Raw genomic sequence first — 17,879 nt, 5'->3', positions numbered from 1 at the left:
CGCCCAGTTAAATTTCACGAATATGTTGTCTATTTCAATGTTGGAAAAGCGAGATTAAAAAGACTTTTCTAAAGTAATGTATATATTACACGTACTTCGATATCGATTACATTCGATAATCCATTACTTGAGCCTAGCCATTTCAGAAAATCGGGAAAAAAATATAACATTAATTTTAAAGTTTGGATTCAGAGTCCAGACAAACATACTCGGCATATTTTTGCATCTAACTGGATGGTTGGAGGAAAAACCTTAGACGTCTTTATTTTATGCACACAACTTAGCAAGTACTTCTTAAGCTTGAGATAGACAAACAGAATACAACAGGAACAAAGCCACAAAGAAAACTAAAGTACTGAGACGGAGGAGGGGGCAAACTCGGGGCAGAATGTGAAAGTTCTTGAGCACACAGGCTTGAATGGGGTTTGGGGCCCCGATATGCAGTCTGCACACACAGGGCGTATTCTTGCAAAGTCCGGGGATGAGGGGGATTACCTCCGACCACCTCGCCGGGTAAATGACGCTATTCACCCGTGAGCCAACACCGTTAAGCGCGGTGCAAATATTGACTACGCTAATGTGTTTGCCATGGCTAACTGCTAAAACAACACACTGCAGGTATGGGGAACGAGGCATGATCCTTCCTGCCCGCGCATTGTGCTACCCGCCAGCCCCCATATTACTAGCCTCAAATTCAATTAATAAAGAAATCTGACAACCTGACAGTCCATCACCTTCCACGCTACTTCCAGTACACACAATGGCGCGATCCGCGCTGGCAAATTATTCATGTAAATTAGCCATTAACCCAACAAATTAATTAAAGTGATATCACTTAGTGCCCGTATTTCGCGCGCTATATCGTCGTTAATGGCCTGGGTAATTAATTTAGCGGAGATCGATGCCTGTAGAATTAGAAAAGACAAACACAAGGGTTTCCCAATTGGAGCAATGCAAATTGGATTACTCGTCATCGAGATGTTTAGCGCATTATCGAGTGTTGACAAGCTGATCTTTCCCAAACTACGGCAGTTTGAGTTTGAAAAAAAAAAAGATGCATCCACACCAGAATTTTGAGGTTGGCAGTGCATAAAGCGCTCGCCTCTAACCACTGTGGCCCTGGGTCGTTCCCAGCTAGGACCATGTGAGTAGAGTTGTGCTTTGGTTCTCTCCTGTGCCACGAGGGTTTTTCTCCGGGCCCTCCGGTTTTCCTCCCTCCGGAAAAAAATCAAACACTTTCGATCTCAGGCTGTGCTCCGTGGTCATATATGGGTCGATGTGGCGGCTGCCTAAGGCGCCTTTACATGTCTGAGGCTCGACCACGTTGTAGCCGCGTCCTTCGCAATTCAGCTTCTCAGCTGCGAGTAACTGATTAGCTTCCCAAGTGCTTATTTATTGCGATTCACTCTAACAATGACGAATGAAAGAACAAGGCCTAAATAAAAAAATTCTCGGATTTTGTTTTCTGATAAAAAGAATTACAGAAATAATCTTGCTTTTCCTCGGAAGCAAGACGGTAGCCAGCAAGACTGTGGAGTGAAGACGCCGCGAAGAAACCCGTAATGGATCACAAGTCCGATCGCAAGTCCATCACAAGTCAAAGTATTCAAATGATATGTGACAAAGGCAACGTATCAGAGTGTTCATCCCCTGTTACTTGTGACTGGACTTTGTGAAATGACTTGCGATTTACTTGTGATCCATCGCAAGTTACTCTACTACAACTTACAGTGTTTTTTTCCAAACATTACTTTCATCTATACACTCTGAAAAGTCCAAGATCAAATTTGACTCAGACCCAGACTCTATTTGGTATTTCGGGGTCAAAACTTGACACTTTTCTTTGTCAAAATTACTTTTGCCAAAATGATCCAGAGAAGTGTCACCGTAACCCGGAAAAGTGTCATTTTTTTGACCCAGAAAAGTGTTATTTTTGACCCGGAAAGAGTCATTTTTGTGGCCAGAAAAAGTGTCATTTTGACCCGGAAAAGTATAGACCAAATAGAAGCCGGATTCCGGGTCAATCTGCCATGGGACTTTTTAGCGTTGTACGTTTCTATTTGGTCAAGGATATTCTATAAAATGCTTCAGGTGATCTGGTATTAGTAGGCTATGGGTTTCTGTAGGCCTATAGCATCAGTTGAAATTAAAATCAAAGTTTCAGTTTCAATTGCCCGGAAACATGACCATATACGAGGAAAACAACCTGGAAATAGGTAGCTGGAAATCCAAATACTGACTGTTTTCTCTAGTTCTTGATAATTGACGAGCTGACGCCGACGGATTCCAAAATGGAGTCCCATTCACCGTAGATTCCCCAGTCAGTGGTAATTTTTGGACTGATATTCAGTTGCACCCGCTAACGCTAGTCAAATTTTCCTGTTTTTTGTTTGTTTGTTTGTTTTTTTTTGCAGTCCATCCTGACATCAGTTTTACGGTGTATAAGACAGGACCGGTTCCAAAAATCCACTTGAAACCATTTGTCTTAAACCTCATAGGTCAGTGTAGACAATTTACAAAACAAGTTGAATGTGTATATAATGTTGACACCCGCTATAGAAGGAAAGCTCAACGTGGTCACGGTATAATACAGTGTCAGAATCGGTCTGGGACACCGTAGTAATTGATATGCGTGACTGAAGCTGAGACAGGTGTGTGGAATTTGGACTCTGTGGAATACTGACTCATGGTTGTATTGCGCATGCCTGCGTGACGATAATTAGGACAGGGAAAAGTAACGCGTGACTATAGAGTCAATATAAGACCAGCTTTCATTGGAGTCCAAATTTCATATGATACCGGCTTTGCGTTAGTGTGTATTACATTTTAAAACCGGTGCTCAGGTGGGTAGCCTATATTACCGAAATCATCCGTGTTCCTTCGAAGACATTCAAAACAGATTACATATCCCCCCCCCCCAAAAAAAAAACCCTTTCTGCTTTGGATTTCACCATGCAGTGACTTCGTACTGGCCACTGCTCAAAGTACAGGGTGAGTCAAAAAAAGCAAAACCCAAATGTCGGGACCATTGTTGTAGTGAAGTTCTGCATGTAGCACGTTCAAAATGTAGAATATGAAAGCCCAATTCATAAGCTTTCTTTTAGTACAAGAATCATTCAAATCACTTATGTACTTTTCAAGTTACGGAGTTTTAAACATAACCGCCGTTTTAAGGTTCTGTCCACGAAATCACAAAAAGGATGTGTGTGAATTGTTTTCGTTTTGCTGAAAGAACGCACCCTTTTTTTGTGATCCGTGGACAGAACTTTAAAACGGTGGTTGTGTTTAAAACTCCGTAACTTAAAAAGTACATAAGTGATTTGAATGATTCTCGTACTAAAAGAAAGCTTATGAATTGGGCTTTCTCTTTCCTACATTTTTAAAGAGCTACATGTGGAACATCACTAAAACAGTGGTCCCGACATTTGGGTTTCGTTTTTTGACTCACCCTGTAGATTAGCCACCGAGGGTCAATAACAAGTCTATCTTAAGTTATCCATCCTCAAATTATCGCAGTGGAGTATGACGAAGGCATTCGTTATTTTGTCACTGTTTAGTCGGATCCTGTCCCATTTGCAATTTAACCGGAAGATGGGGGGGGGATGACCAAAGTACCGAAATTTACTGCTCATGTCTACAGTTAAGTGTTGGAAATCGTAAAAGTTTGACAATTTGTCACTTGCTCTCTGGTGTCTTAAATTAACCGCGAAAAGGTCAACTTTTGTGGGCAAGCACGACTAGAACATGACATGCCGTGAGTAGATTCTTCCTGAACTTGTCACGTTGCATTCCCCTTCCCACCCCTAAATAAACCACACAGAGAAAAAAACCCACTTTTCTGATGTGTATCAATAATGTGTGGCAAATACCACACGGCGGAGATGTACATGCACTTCAGCCCAATAAACAATAACGCCCCGTCATTCCGCGAGAGAAGTGTTAAGTGCCAAGTTCAAGTTGGGAGCCGTGGCTGGGTAGTGTCACGAACGACGGGGCAGAACCCCCACGCACACACGGCCGCAACGCGGCACTTCGGCGGTCCTTACATACACCACTCGCCGATAAATTACGGACCGAGTGAGCGAGTATTTATTTTCTTGAGTGCCGCCACAGAATCAGCTAATCGCTTCGTATATTAACCACGACCCAATCATGCTAAAAAAAGACAAATTGTCCAAGGCAATATCACTTCACTTGTTATACACTTCCAAAAAAGTTTATATACAATTTTATGCCTACTATTCACAGACTTTATTCGTACATGACAATAAGGATATATCAATATTTTTAAACATTTGTTTGTACAATATTACAGTACTATTAATTACCACGACAATATAATACGATTGGTCGAAAACGGTTTGACAGTCGGTTTTTAAATTTTATAAATCCGTCAGGAGAAGAAAAAGGAAAGAAACAATTTGCCAGAAACAGAAAGGTGTATGGAGTGTTAATCAAGAACTTTTTCTGTCTTAATGTAATGAATTATATCATTATATGATATCTGTTTTCAAGTGTGTGATAATTACAGAGTATCCTTTTCACTTGTCAGAGAAGTAATGTACAATTGCTCGACCATTAACTGTAACCTTTTTCGGAATTTGTTTTTTTTTGTCTCTGTAAAAAAAAGAATGCGTAGTCGATGTGCCAAAAATGTAAAAAAGGGGAAGAATTAGAAGCCTCTTGTGGAATAGTATAGAATACTGTTCAAGCCCAGCAATATATCGAAAGAATGTCGTAGCATTACTCTATCATTACGCATCAGTTTCATGGTCAAATGCTGGTTCATATTTTGGATAATATACAATAGAATCATCAACTTTCAATTCATTATACTGTCTGTCCATTTGATCCATTTTACGGCGTTCTTTGGTAAGTGGCCATGTTAGCGGCCAAAATAGCAAAGTTACTGGCCAAACAAAAGGCCATTTAAAGGATAGTGCGAGTGGCACATTGGAGGGTAGGCATGGCAGCCGAACTGGCCGATAAGTCCGTGGTAAGCGGCGGGAGAGGTGGGCAACGGCAGGCCGCTGTCCGGGTAGAACAGGGGCTGGGCGTGGGGGTCCCTGAACAGCACCTTGACGGCCACTTTCTTGGCCGGCGGCGGGGACATCATGTCGACAGCCATCTGCTTCCGCTTGGTCTTGTAGCGCCGGTTCTGGAACCAGATCTTGACCTGCTGCTCGGTGAGTTTCAAGGCGGCGGCCAGATCGGCGCGCTCGGGCCCGGACAGGTAGCGCTGATGGCCGAAGCGCCGCTCCAGCTCGAAGACCTGGGCGTGGGAGAAGGCGGCCCGGGAGCGCTTCTTGCGGCCTTCCTTCTGCCCGGCCGCTGAGGTCGCCGAGGCTGGCGACTGCTGGGACTTTTCATCTTCTTCCTCCAACATCTCAGCTATCACTCGATCATCTGATCATAAAATAGAGAAAAAGAAAGAAAAAAATACGAGATGTAATCAAATCTGACAACCTCCTGGGGAAGCGTGAGCACGCTCTTAACCGTTAAACAAACTCTAACTCTTGGTGGTCCAGCGTCAGCGAGCGAGATGGGCGATGCTGGGCATAGCATGGTATGTTTGCTTGGCCGAGGAGAGGCGCTGAGTTCGATCAACCAACCGCACGGAACCACGTTCTCCGGCAGTAAAAATCGGATGTGGGATGTCATGTATAGCGGGCTGTGAGGCAAAACAGCCGGACTAGACAGGCGAAAGCTGTTGTAAATTCATTCAGAATTTAATTGTCAATGACTCGACTCGATAATTATAATTAATATTTACACCATAGTGCGTATAGCAGGCACACACTCGTGAAACTTCTTTATTAATATTACTTTGAACATTTGAACAAAAGCCTTTACACATCTTTAATCAAAACAACGACTGAATATAAACACACAATTATGTTATGTTAGGATGATAAATCATCTGTTGATTTGGTTCTGTATTTCAACGATAATTGGGCCAAGTCAAAACAAAATACCAGTTGATCGTCCCCGCCCGAGTTTTTGAGGCTGCATCGATTTTTGGATTTTGTTAAATTTCAGCCATAACATTGTTTAGTAGACGTTTCAGAAGTTGAGATGCTTCTCATAGCTTTACTAATGTTCAATAAGCACTTAAAGAAGGTTTTGTGGTCATCAACTAATAGACAACTACCCAGAAATCTCAAATAAAAAGGTCCTCCTCCTTTTTAAGGCACATATCGTGCAACTTAAATACGGCTATTTTAGCTTATTTATAAAATAAAAAAAATAATAAAAAGGCCCTCATCCTCCCTTTAAAAAAAAAAAACCGGACGATCACCTGGTGTTTTTTTCTTGGCCTTATCGTGTTTTTTTCCATATAGGCTAATTTGGTATAAATAAAAAGCAGGGAAATTTACTGCGCACGGAGATTTTTTGGTACTTGCTTGTCCGAAATGGTCATCAATGAATTCGAAACATTTTCATGAGAATTGTCGTATATGGTGTTGAAGGAAATTTTTGATTCTCAAAAGTTTACTAAAAAAAATTTGCTGATAGCCTCGTAGATCTAACTTTATATTTGAAAAAAAAATGCCATTCAAAGGAAAAATAGGTTTGTCGGGAAGCAGATGTATTGAAAAGAGAGGCTTAAATTTATATAAAAATTGTAACTTTCGTGAATCCAAAAGAAAAGTATAAGGTAGCACTTCAAATTAATAACTATAAAGTGAAAACTACTTCATCAGATGTGGGGCATCATCATTACCAGGTTCATATATACTATACAGTCAAAACAAAAGGTGGTGATCAATTATATCAATGGTGTAGTGTGACAAAAAGCCACGGTCCCTATTATTAAGCCCTTAAGGCCTTGTTGAATACAGTCTAAGTAAGATTTCCGCTGTTATGGTGAGTAAATTAGTTGACAGGAAAGTCAAGTGTTGATTCATCATTCAGTTCCATTTCTCCTATATTTTAATTTCAAGATTCCCTTTTCATGTCTTCAACTTTTAAAATAAATCCTTGAAGTATCGGGGTACATACCTGTATCGACTAGACGTGACTCCGGTCGCTCATTCTCCTCTCCTCTCGAAGGGTTTTCCGTAGGTACCTCTCGGCGATGGTGTGGGGAAATTATGTCACGCTTTAAACCTTCCTTTTCGTCGGTGCACACCCTGTCCGTGTATCGGCATCCTGCCAACTCTTCTCTTGGAATTTGATTGTGGTGAGAATGAAGATGACGATGATGATGATGATGGGCAAAATGCTCAAGGGATATCTGTTCAGTGTGCCGTACCACCACCGACGGATGGTATAGCGAGTCAAGCCTTTCAGGCACGGGGACAGTCCGCATCTTCAAACCCGCGGAGTGCTCTGTCGTCGCCGCCGACACTCGCCGGTACGGCTTCGGTGACACCTCCTCTTTAGGCGGTTCGGCATCGGTCCGGTTGCTCTTGCTGCTCCGCCCACGGCCACCGAGAATGTCCAGGATAGTGAAGGGAGTGAGCGAGCCGTTGACACGGGAGACTCCCGAGCCGACCATGGTGTGTGGCTTCTCGCTTCGTCGGTTTTGTTGCCCGGTTCAATACTTCACGGCACCGGTGATGTATAGTTGTACGCTTAGTCCCAACAGTAAGTTCCAGACGAAAGTGATAGCGGTACACAAGTTCTGTATGTTGCTGGTGATGTGTTAGCCTCGAAATCCACAGTCAAACTGAACCATGAAGATAATGATGACCAGTCTCTGGCTCCTTGGCGTAACAAACCCGCCTGTCACAATTCCCGTGTTTTCACGCAATGACCATCACTCATTAGAGACTCACAGTGTAAGCTTCGCAGCAGCTAATCACTGAGCAAATCGACTGGTTATGAGCGAGAGTGACAGCCTGGTGAGAGTTAAGTTAGCGATCGCAGGGGGGCCCAAGCAGATCGGTGCAATTAAGCAAGACTCTCACACGGGCCTCTCATTGGCTACGAGTCGTTAAGCAACTACCCCTCCGTTAAACAATGCACATTGAGCTGTACACCCGTCAAGAAGATATCGAGGAAGGAAAACAAAACAGCCAAACCACACAAGGCGAGAGAACCAGTGCAATGTTGAGAGATAAACCTCAATACTTCAAGTGATTGGTGTAGAGTAATAAAAAAGGGGGGCTGGCCCCGCGGGCTGTACCTCAGTGACGGATTATCTCCCACCTTATCCAATTGTCTGAATTGCGGCCTAAGTGGTAGCAATTCAATCTAATTGATTTGCCAGTGCACATAACCCGGGACGCGGGGTTGGGCCCTTGTTGGTCAGCAGCTACACGGCGGGCGCGACAGGCCTGCCTGTCATGCATGCGTGTCATGTCGCAATCCGTCAAAACGAGTAGTTGATGTCCGTGACAAGTCGAACCCCCTGGTTCCCTACACGGTGTCACGCATGTCACTCATATTTCCCCAAGTATGGGAAACAGTTGAATGCAGCGATTCATAATTTATAGTTTTGACGATCATAATTAATTTTTTATTGTTTATCCTCACCCGAATTCGAACCTTTCTTCACGACTTCGTCGCTTGGTGGCACTTTACTTTGTTTGCCTATTATCCTTTTGCCTATTATCCCTTTTGACGCGTTGCCTAGCTTCATGGAACTAGGTTTAACAGCGGGATGGGGCCATGGGAAATCCAGAGGGGGATTTGGGGGTTGAACCCCCCCCCCCCCCCGTTCAGCCGCTGACTAATTTTATGATACGATTTAATTAGGGCCAAAAGTAATAAATGGAAGGCTAAAGTTCCTAAATGTATTCTCAATTGTCTTAGAATGCAGGAGCAAGCATCCTAGATATCAAAATTTATAGGGGCATGTCCCGTCGACACGCCATCTCTCACTCCCCTTCATATCACGGCCCCCGTCTCCTGAAAGCTAGATTGGGGATTTTTTTTTGGGGGGGGGGGGGCGTTCGTTACAATTTGTGATAAATTCGGAACACATTACCTTCAGTTTATGGTCTCTTTTGACTTGGACTTGCTGACGATGTTTGAAAGTTTTAATGGAGGTCCCCCACATGGCCAGAACAAAGCCACGCAAGGCTATAAACATTCTCAGAGAAAACAAACAAGAAAAACAAGGAACTAGACAAAAAACAGTGGACAAAGACAGAGTTGGTTGGACTTATTAAGGATTAATCTGGAGATTGTCTGTTTGTTCACAACGAAGGCTCACAAGCCCAGGTGAAAAGTCACTGACTTTGGGGGCCGTCACTCGACTCACCCCAAACCGCACCCTGTGACTGACTGTTTTGACAAGAGCGGTTAAAACCCACATTATTATTCCGGCCCGAAAAACAGGGTGCTGACTGTAGAAGTGAAGATAAATGACCACTTACACTGGAGTTAATGAGTGAGAAGGGATATATTAGCCCCGACCAAACCAAATAAATAACCCAATTAATTAGTGGAGTGGAGCATCGTAAACTTCAGGCGAGAACATGGAGGGGAGAGAGATCTCCCAAACTTTCTGGACGCTACTTTCTGAGGATAACCATATTCTTCACTGAAAAATACGCCATTTTGCTGTTTACTGTGCGGGATTGTGGAATGTTCGTGTAAACGACAGGGATCTTTATCTGACACTCAATCCTTGTTTGGGGTGTCTTTATTTAGAAGACGTCAGGGAGGACAAGTGGAGAAGGAGTTTTTTGACGCAGAGCAGGGGAGCTGCCAAAACGGATTGGGTGGTCCTGCTTCGTTCAAGGCTATTTTGACAGGGTGACTGGTCCCCGGCCCCAATCCACCACAGCACAGCACAACGAACTTGACACGAGATTGACCGGTGTCCGGCCTTCCGACCAATCGCCGACTGCCTTTCATCCCAGCCTCCGCCGAAGGCATCCGTAAGGACCCCGGTGATTGGCGGGATGCCCAAAACGAGCCGAGCTGTCACGCTGCGTCCGCGTTAAGACTGACGCGCGGGCCCCAGGGAATGCACACTGCGATAAGTAATTTGCAGGCGGGCCATATGTCAACAAATACTTGGGCTTACTTTTCAACGGGTTTTCCACCCCTGGTCTCGACAACTATCTCTTGATTCCGGTAAACGGTCCTAATAGCGGGCGAGTATTATTCCACGGCGGGTACCCCGCCGGGAGGGAATCCAGTCACCGCTCGGTGCGGTTTTCACCCTGGAGCAGGCGAAGGGTACGAGGTTTGGTGGAGAGAGAAAAAAAGGTTTCCACTGAGGGTTGACCCAGGGGGCGCATTAGACTTATATCCACAAACATAATGATGGAGGTCCACTAATCTTGTGTATACATCCCTCGTGCACACAAACAATTAACGATGAGCCGGGCCGGGGACGAATTTCCAAATAATGGATCAAATCACCACGGCAGGCCCCGAGTGCAAGACGTGGGCGGCTTTACTCTCGCACGGAGGCAACGATTTATTTGGATAAGTGGTGGGAGGGGACAACGCGCGAGGGCGCTATCACTCGTCCAGCGGTGTCCCCAAACTTCGGAAGCCCACTCACGAGTACATGAGTATATAGTGCAACTGGCCCTTGTACATGGTTCGGTTGAAATATAAAGTTAGTCACTTGAATATCATCTTATGTAAGGCTTACCAATCTACAAAGTTAAGAGACGAAAATCGCTGATTTACAATTAACTGCAGGCTGTAATGTGTTCCATGGTGTGCGCGAAGTTCCCCGTGCTACTGTATCGTGAACTTCGGACAAACAGTTCACTTCGGACCCTGCCACAACAGAGTGACGTTTCAACGAATAAATTTCTGATGGAGAATTGTCTTAAATTGTTTGTACTTCAAAGTAAACCCAACATAACACGACATTTTGAAGGGGAAAAACACCGTTCCGTCAGGTTTGTGACAAAGTGCCTATGTCAGTTGAAATGGTAACCAAATGTTTCGTGATGAGATGGAATATTTCATGCTGCCCCGTCACCGATGTACAGTGTACGCACTGTATACTTCAGTGCTGTCAGACAGATGGCGAGAATTGAATTGGCAGTTACTTGGGTGGGACTCGAACCCACGACCTCCTATACAACATCTTATCCAAATGGAGACTTTCTTGAAAAATGCAACACTGACCAACTCAAACCACAAATTCACCACAAATTGAATGCACTACACTAAAAATAATCCTGGGTATTTGACCAGAATCTATGTCATGCTATTGTGATAACCTGATACTTTTCCGGATCCAAAATGACACTTTTTTTCCGCCTTCAAAATGACCCGGACAATGATCAAGAGAAGTGTCAATTTTGACCCGAAAAAGTGTCATTTTGACCCGGAAAAGTGTCATCTTGACCCGGAAAAGTATCAGATTATAACATGACCCGGATCAGTCCGGGTTCAATGTGACCCGGGAGTTAGAACTATCCGACGACTGTTTCCTTTTAGGAATCCCTTGATGTCATATCTCAGCGAGTTCACATAGATCTGAATACAGAGTGTGCCAAAAAGTGCAACATTCAGAAAACAAATAATTCAAATTGTTTAAAGTTTTTTTTTCTTAAATGAAAATATATATTACCTTAAAGCCTGACTTTTTCTCAATCCACTCCTTTTTTACTCCATTCTATTGGGGTCCCTAGATCCAGAAATACAATCAATTAAGTGAAAGGGTGTACCGTACTTGGGCCACTCTCACCTGGACATGCTGAATCTGGGTTAAGTATTAATATGCATTGATAGGCATTGAAGTTGGTGACATCACGGGAGAGAGTGCCAGGCCCAAGTAACATTTACACCCTTTCACTTAATTGTTTGTATTTCTGGATCTAGGGACCCAAATGGTATGAGGTAAAAAGGAGTTGATTGAGAATTAGCCGCTATATAATATATTGAAGAACGAACATTGAACAGTTTCAATTATTTGTTTTCTGAATGTTGCACTTTTTTGGCATACTCTGTACTTACTGATCCAACGAAACCAAACCACTTTTGATCAACTGGGAGAGACCATATTAAAAGTCTCTAAAACATACATAAAAAACCTTTCAAAAGTCATTGCTTACCACGGCAATTTATTATTATTATCATTGCGAGCACGTTTCTCTATAGGAAGGTCCTCCCTGTGCTGACTAGTTCAAGTCGGGCATGTGATATGTGCAATCAATTCATTTGGCATGTGAAGAGATTTATCAACGAGAAAAAAAAAGATCGCTGTAAAAGAATCCCTCTGTTTGAACAACCATTCCACAAAGCAGATAGTAACGATGGTTTAAGATTAAATCCTTGTTTATTTGGCGACTCTCCCCAACTCCATGATGCACGAGTCCAACTTGTCCAAATTCCCGTACCATTTAACCCAGCTTCTTTTAAATTCGTTTCTTTCTCCAATCAGTGATTAAACAAACGGAGTGAGTTGTTTAAACAACTAAAAGAAACAAGACCCGAATGGTGAGTTATTATGGGTGTCGCGGACGGCAATCGACAGACATGACTAATGGGGAATCACGCGATTAACACGAGTAGCACAGCTCGCCTGATTGCCTGTTATTGAAAGTGATTGTCAAAAATATCCAGTATACGGAGAATTCCTTAAAGGCACACCTTCGAAATTGAAAAATATTGACTGGTGTTTGTTTAAAGTTGAAGGGAATGAATAGTGACAAGTGTGGATACAAAGACATGATACTTTCAATTTGAAAGAACTGTTCGTTTAACTGCAAACACAGAACTGTCTAAATAATAATGTTTATTGTTTTCAGCTTATTGAACAGACTTTTCGACGAAGACTGGTGTAACTTAAACAGCCAAGCAACTGAAGAACAGGAGACACATAGGCTCTAAGCAACTGTGCAGCAACAAAATAGGTCGCCGCAGCTGGAAACTGCAACTGCATCAAAAGAGGATAATCTCTGCTAATGTTCCATCATTAATAAATGTAGTAGTACCCATTACTGCCGCACGATAAACAATATTAAACACGAAGAGTAAATTGACAACAGTATCGCTGATCTGGGGGGGGGGGGGTGTTTAGGGGTGTACCCCCCCCCCGGGTCGCAAAATATAGGAAAATCATGCAGGAAGGCATAGCACATGCCTGCTACCCCACCCCCACCCCCGGCCATTTATCCCCTCCAACCCGCCCCCGCTCACCCCTTGAGCCAAAGCTGGATCCGCCCAGTTCAGGATTCTAACTTTGGCAGGAAATTTTACTACCGCCATAAAATATCTTCAGCCTCTATGACATTCCCACGTTCTTTAGCTCACCCGTGGAGATACTCAAGCTTCGGTTTCGGGAAGTTTCATCGTCATCTTGAAATTTCGATTCCTCCCCCGAACCAAACGTGAAATGCGTTATTTGGGGTTTTAATTTCAGAACCTTGATAGTTAGGCCACGTCCGAATAGGTTTTCTGTGGCTATAGGCTAGCCGGATTCACTTGTTGCCACATCATGATGGTGAAAAATCGTAGCCATAGACTGTATGCCTACTTTGGACACTGACAGAGGACCAGTTTGGAAAAGATAAACCATCAACCAAAAGCTTCAAGAAAGCGGTTCGAAAACCTCAGGATTCTTTTCGAATTTTGATTTAAAAAGTTACCCATGAACTGAAGATTAAGAATACGTTGTACTGATGCATACACAAAATGATGGTGTTTTTATATCGAAATAACTTTGCAACCATTTTTGTTTTGCTGTTCTCGGACTGCCCCTTTAACCCATTTTCCCCGAAGCCATTCCCTGTTGTTATCGTTCAATAACATAAACTCCCGTCCTTTCACAAGCATTCACAAAATTCATTACCATTTCATTTCCCCAGTCCTAATACTTGTCCACGGCGTGATTGACAGTTTGTTTTCGCGCCAGATAAAATAATAAACGGCGAATCCGTCCGCGAGATGTGGGCCCGGCAAATTATTAGACCACATAGAACGGATCGGGTTGCGGGAGCTGTGTTCTTGTATGGGTATGGTTTGTACCTGGTCACTGTCAGAATCTACCCATCACTGTGCTTTGTAATTACATGCTGAGGGACTGTACTATTTGTCCCAATAAATTAATAAGTAATATGCACAAGGGCGTCAATCGATTCTCAAAAGTGGGGGGGGGGCATACCTTGATGAGCACTAATGCGAGCGCGGAATTTTAGATTCTAGACGCTCTGTGGTGCGATCTGAGTCAATTTTTAACCACTAAAACCAATTTTTTAAACATCAGTTTCGAGTTTGGAGTCACTGAATCAGCTATTCTGAGCAATAGAATCATTAAAGTAGGCTACAATTTTTATTCGGGGACGAAAAAAGTGGGGGGGGGGGGGACGGGACTTGTCCCCCGGTCCCCCACCGATTGACGCCCATGTTCTTGTTTTGTTGGAACCGTTGATATTTGAATATTGGGAACTAAACGATTTTGGACCATAGTAGGCCCCTACAACCCATTTTGACATTGTCATGATCCACTAATTGGTTCTCGCTTTTAAAATTCAGATAATTGCACGAGGTCCACCAATTAAAATGAAATCATTGGACATCATCAAAAATTAGCAGGTAAAGTTCAAATACTGGTATTCAAAAACTGCAGGCCAAACTGTAAGTTATAATTTTGCTTCCAATCTGGCTCGGAAAACATCCATACAAAATATACTCCCACAACAAAGCAAAAAACCAAAAGGTTTTGGAATTTCAACATTCAACCGAATTATTGTGGACCAAACTAACGAAGTCTGGCCCTCGTATTATACCACGTACTTGTTCCTCTAGCGTACAGTACATTGGCACACTACAACTAGAGGAAAATTAGAATGGACAACAGCTAACCACGAGAGGGCGCTATCCGTCGCTACACTGGATGGAAGCAGTGGATGAAAGGAACAACTTACAGGATTCAGACCAGTAAATAGACTGCAATAGACCTCAGTGATCATTACGCGCACTTCCAAAAATCATTTTGAAATAACTCACAACTCTCTAAGGTGTTTGAGACACACATCAAACTGAATCTTAATTCATCATCTTTCATTTTCTGTTATTTTTTTTGCTTGTTAACCAATGCCTTTTGGGAAAAAAATCCATCCAAAGTAGTCCAGTAGCCCATCGCCATTTCGAAAAATAAAGGCCTCCGCTCCATTGCAAAACGGAGCAATTTTAGGGATGTTTCATCCGCATTTAACAGAAATACGAGCTCGCAGACCCTGGCCCTGTACGACTTCCATTTTTTGTTTTGGTTTTACAAACCCTCAAGTTCATGACCCTCAAAATACTCTAATATCGGAGAATTTAGGGCATGCAAATCGTGATTTGGCCGGCGTAGGCAATTTCTGGCCTATTTACTGGCCTGCACCCTGTGCCCCAGTCCAGATATGGGAGCGCCCATCAGTAATGAACTCTTAAGTAACAGAGGTCAAATTATAGGTCAAGTGATAAACAAAGCATGAAGGGTGATGCACTGGTAATAGTGGTAGTGGTATTCGTAATGACTAGTCATGTAATTCGTTGTGAGAATCTGCTTACATGGCCTTATTCACGAGATGGCTGTTTTAGACTGCTCACCCTTGTGCCAAGTTCGAGCAGCGAGTGTCAACCATTGGTCGATTTTGACGGGTGAATGATACACAAATATAACCTGGGTACCAGGCAAAACCGACCAGTGGTTGACAGATAGTTGCTGCGCGAACTTGGCCAAGAATTCAGGCGATTCACAATGCAGTGCGCCACCAAAAGTTTGCCAGGAAGAGTTATTTTTGTTCCTAGTGCATTGTGGAAGATGGGCGACAAATTCGCAGCGCGGGATATTTGAAATTGTTCGTTTTTCCGGTCAGCTTTCGTAAGCGTATGATTCGAGTATATCTTTGCATTTTTCTTCTCTTTTTATCAATATGTAAGGTGGCAGAACGCTATGCCCAAATCTATATCAAATTAGCTCAATTTGTTTACTGACACTCATTAATACGGGCCGTGTGTTGTCGACTGTAAACTTGAAAAATGGACTCCGCATGGCAAACTCTTGGTGGCGCGCTGCATTGTGAATCCCCCGAATGGGAAGATGCCAGACTATTTTATAAAAGACTTTAAGTCCGACATAAAGAATTATTAATTGATGCACAATGAGGTTAATTTAACCATGGAGGTATATTTTGCGTCCATTGCATCCGATTTTCATTTTTTACTCATCTGAATTTCAATTTTAATACAGGGGTAGTTGAGTTTTGATTCAAGATGGCCGGATTGTGGAATAACACCAAATATTTGAAACACTGAGTTTGAAGCACTTGAAAAGACGTTAAATCCTGAAATTGTCTGACCACGAGCAACAAATGTAACCTAATCGAGACAGTAAAATGTTGCCTCTAAAGGGGGGCTGTGCCATTAGGGAGACAGTTATGTGTCTCCCTAAAAGCCGGTGTCTCCCTATTATCGAAAAAATAACGATAAGGTGTCTCCCTAATTGTACATTTAGGAATATACATAAACCATAGAGCAAGGAACTTACATTAATCGATGATGAAAACCTGTTTGACAAAGATCTTCAAGCTGTTAATTTGATTTGTACGAGTTGGTCCCCGGCAGACTGTGGTGCGGGGATCGCTGCACCTAAAACAAACATGTTTAACGAGCAGATTACAGTCTGCATGACCGACAAGCGGTATCGCCGCGGGGTACCAGTCTACTCCACACCAGGCGGTCGCGCGCGTAACGGTCAATCGAACTGTCATTAAATAAATGCAACCAGACACCGATTAATACCTCCAATTCCAAAAAATCGGGGGAAACACTAGTATTCTCAGCCATGCTCTCGGCAATTCTCACGGGCGGGAATAAAAGACATCCATCAAATGATCAAATTAAAGCTTTAGTTCCATGTACCCTCTTTCAAATTTACATTCTGTTAATTTTTAAGGGAGGGGGTTAACTAATGACTTTAGGTTATTTTTCCCTTCAAAGATCATCACACGATTAATTAGTTCTTAAATTTGTAAACGGGTCAGTAGTTTGATATAAATATAATGAGGGAGGGGAAACTTGCTAGAATTTCTCTAAATCATAGCAACGTGTCAGTGCCGGCCGAAAGACGCGCGACGCGAAACAATCATTGATGAGACACAATAAGGACGAGCTTGGTGAGGTTAATTGCTCGTAGTGACTCTGAATAGTCAACTGCTCGGTACTTAGGAATGATTGTAGAAAAGAGTTACGCAACAGCATTCATGTGTATAGCACGATGCTGATGCATCTTTCGTGCAGCTATGAAACACAAAGTAACTCTCCCACTGCGGAAATAAGCATTATGTTTTAAACGCAAAGAGAAAAGCACCTACTGAAATAGCTTAGTTGTTAAGCTGTCTGACAGCGGACCCAGGGTTAGGGGTTCGAAACCGCTTGGTGCCATCTTTTGGTTTTCGATGCCCGCGGTTCTGTCATTTAAGAGTATTAATTTCCCGTCTTCATTTACCAACAGCAGTTAGCTCGGTCGGTCGGTAAGCTGACTCACAAGTTGGGACTGTCTGCGAAGTCCAGGTTGGCGTCTGCGTATAGGTACGGGGTTCTTTTGCTGACTCGGCAGCAAGGCTTAGGGTGCCACCTCGTTTCCTCCCTTTATGGTGCCTGACTTTCGAGTTACATGGATGGACAGGGAAGGAGGTGTGGTGGGCCGGGTACCGAGTCCCAGAAGAGTTCTATATGGAAGTCGGTAAGGGGCTCATTGAGTTAGGGTCATAAGTCCGACTCCTGAAGACTTGGCCATCGCCACATAACTTTTTGTTTTATTTTCTTTCTTTTCTATCGGAGTACAATTGAAAGAATGATTAATTTGTTATATTGAGAGCTTGTACTGTAATCGTTCGAAATTAATTTTTGAAATTGCTCGAAAATACCAAATTCAATCCAGCTATAACGTTTTTATTTCATTGTCGCAAAACTGCATGTACATGCTCAGTACCTTTGCGCATACCTTGTTCAGGCCTGTT

The 17,879-nt window shown here is 43.1% G+C and overlaps 1 protein-coding gene across 1 annotated transcript; it reads right to left on the bottom strand.

Moving 5' to 3' along the window:
- Positions 1-4,224: 4,224 nt before the first annotated feature.
- Positions 4,225-8,100, bottom strand: LOC119740024 (homeobox protein Hmx-like). Its single transcript, XM_038215216.1, has 2 exons — positions 7,003-8,100; positions 4,225-5,406 (listed from the first exon to the last, which is right to left on the bottom strand). Exons 1-2 carry the CDS (start codon positions 7,499-7,501, stop codon positions 4,907-4,909), a joined length of 999 nt encoding a protein of 332 aa, XP_038071144.1. The 5' UTR covers positions 7,502-8,100; the 3' UTR covers positions 4,225-4,906.
- Between the last annotated feature and the right edge of the window lie 9,779 nt (positions 8,101-17,879).

Source organism: Patiria miniata, unplaced genomic scaffold (assembly GCF_015706575.1).
Source record: "Patiria miniata isolate m_02_andy unplaced genomic scaffold, ASM1570657v1 HiC_scaffold_4, whole genome shotgun sequence".
Classification (NCBI taxonomy): Eukaryota; Metazoa; Echinodermata; class Asteroidea; order Valvatida; family Asterinidae; genus Patiria; species Patiria miniata.
Note: the sequence above shows the minus strand (reverse complement) of the source record. Positions and strands in the feature narration are given on the sequence as shown.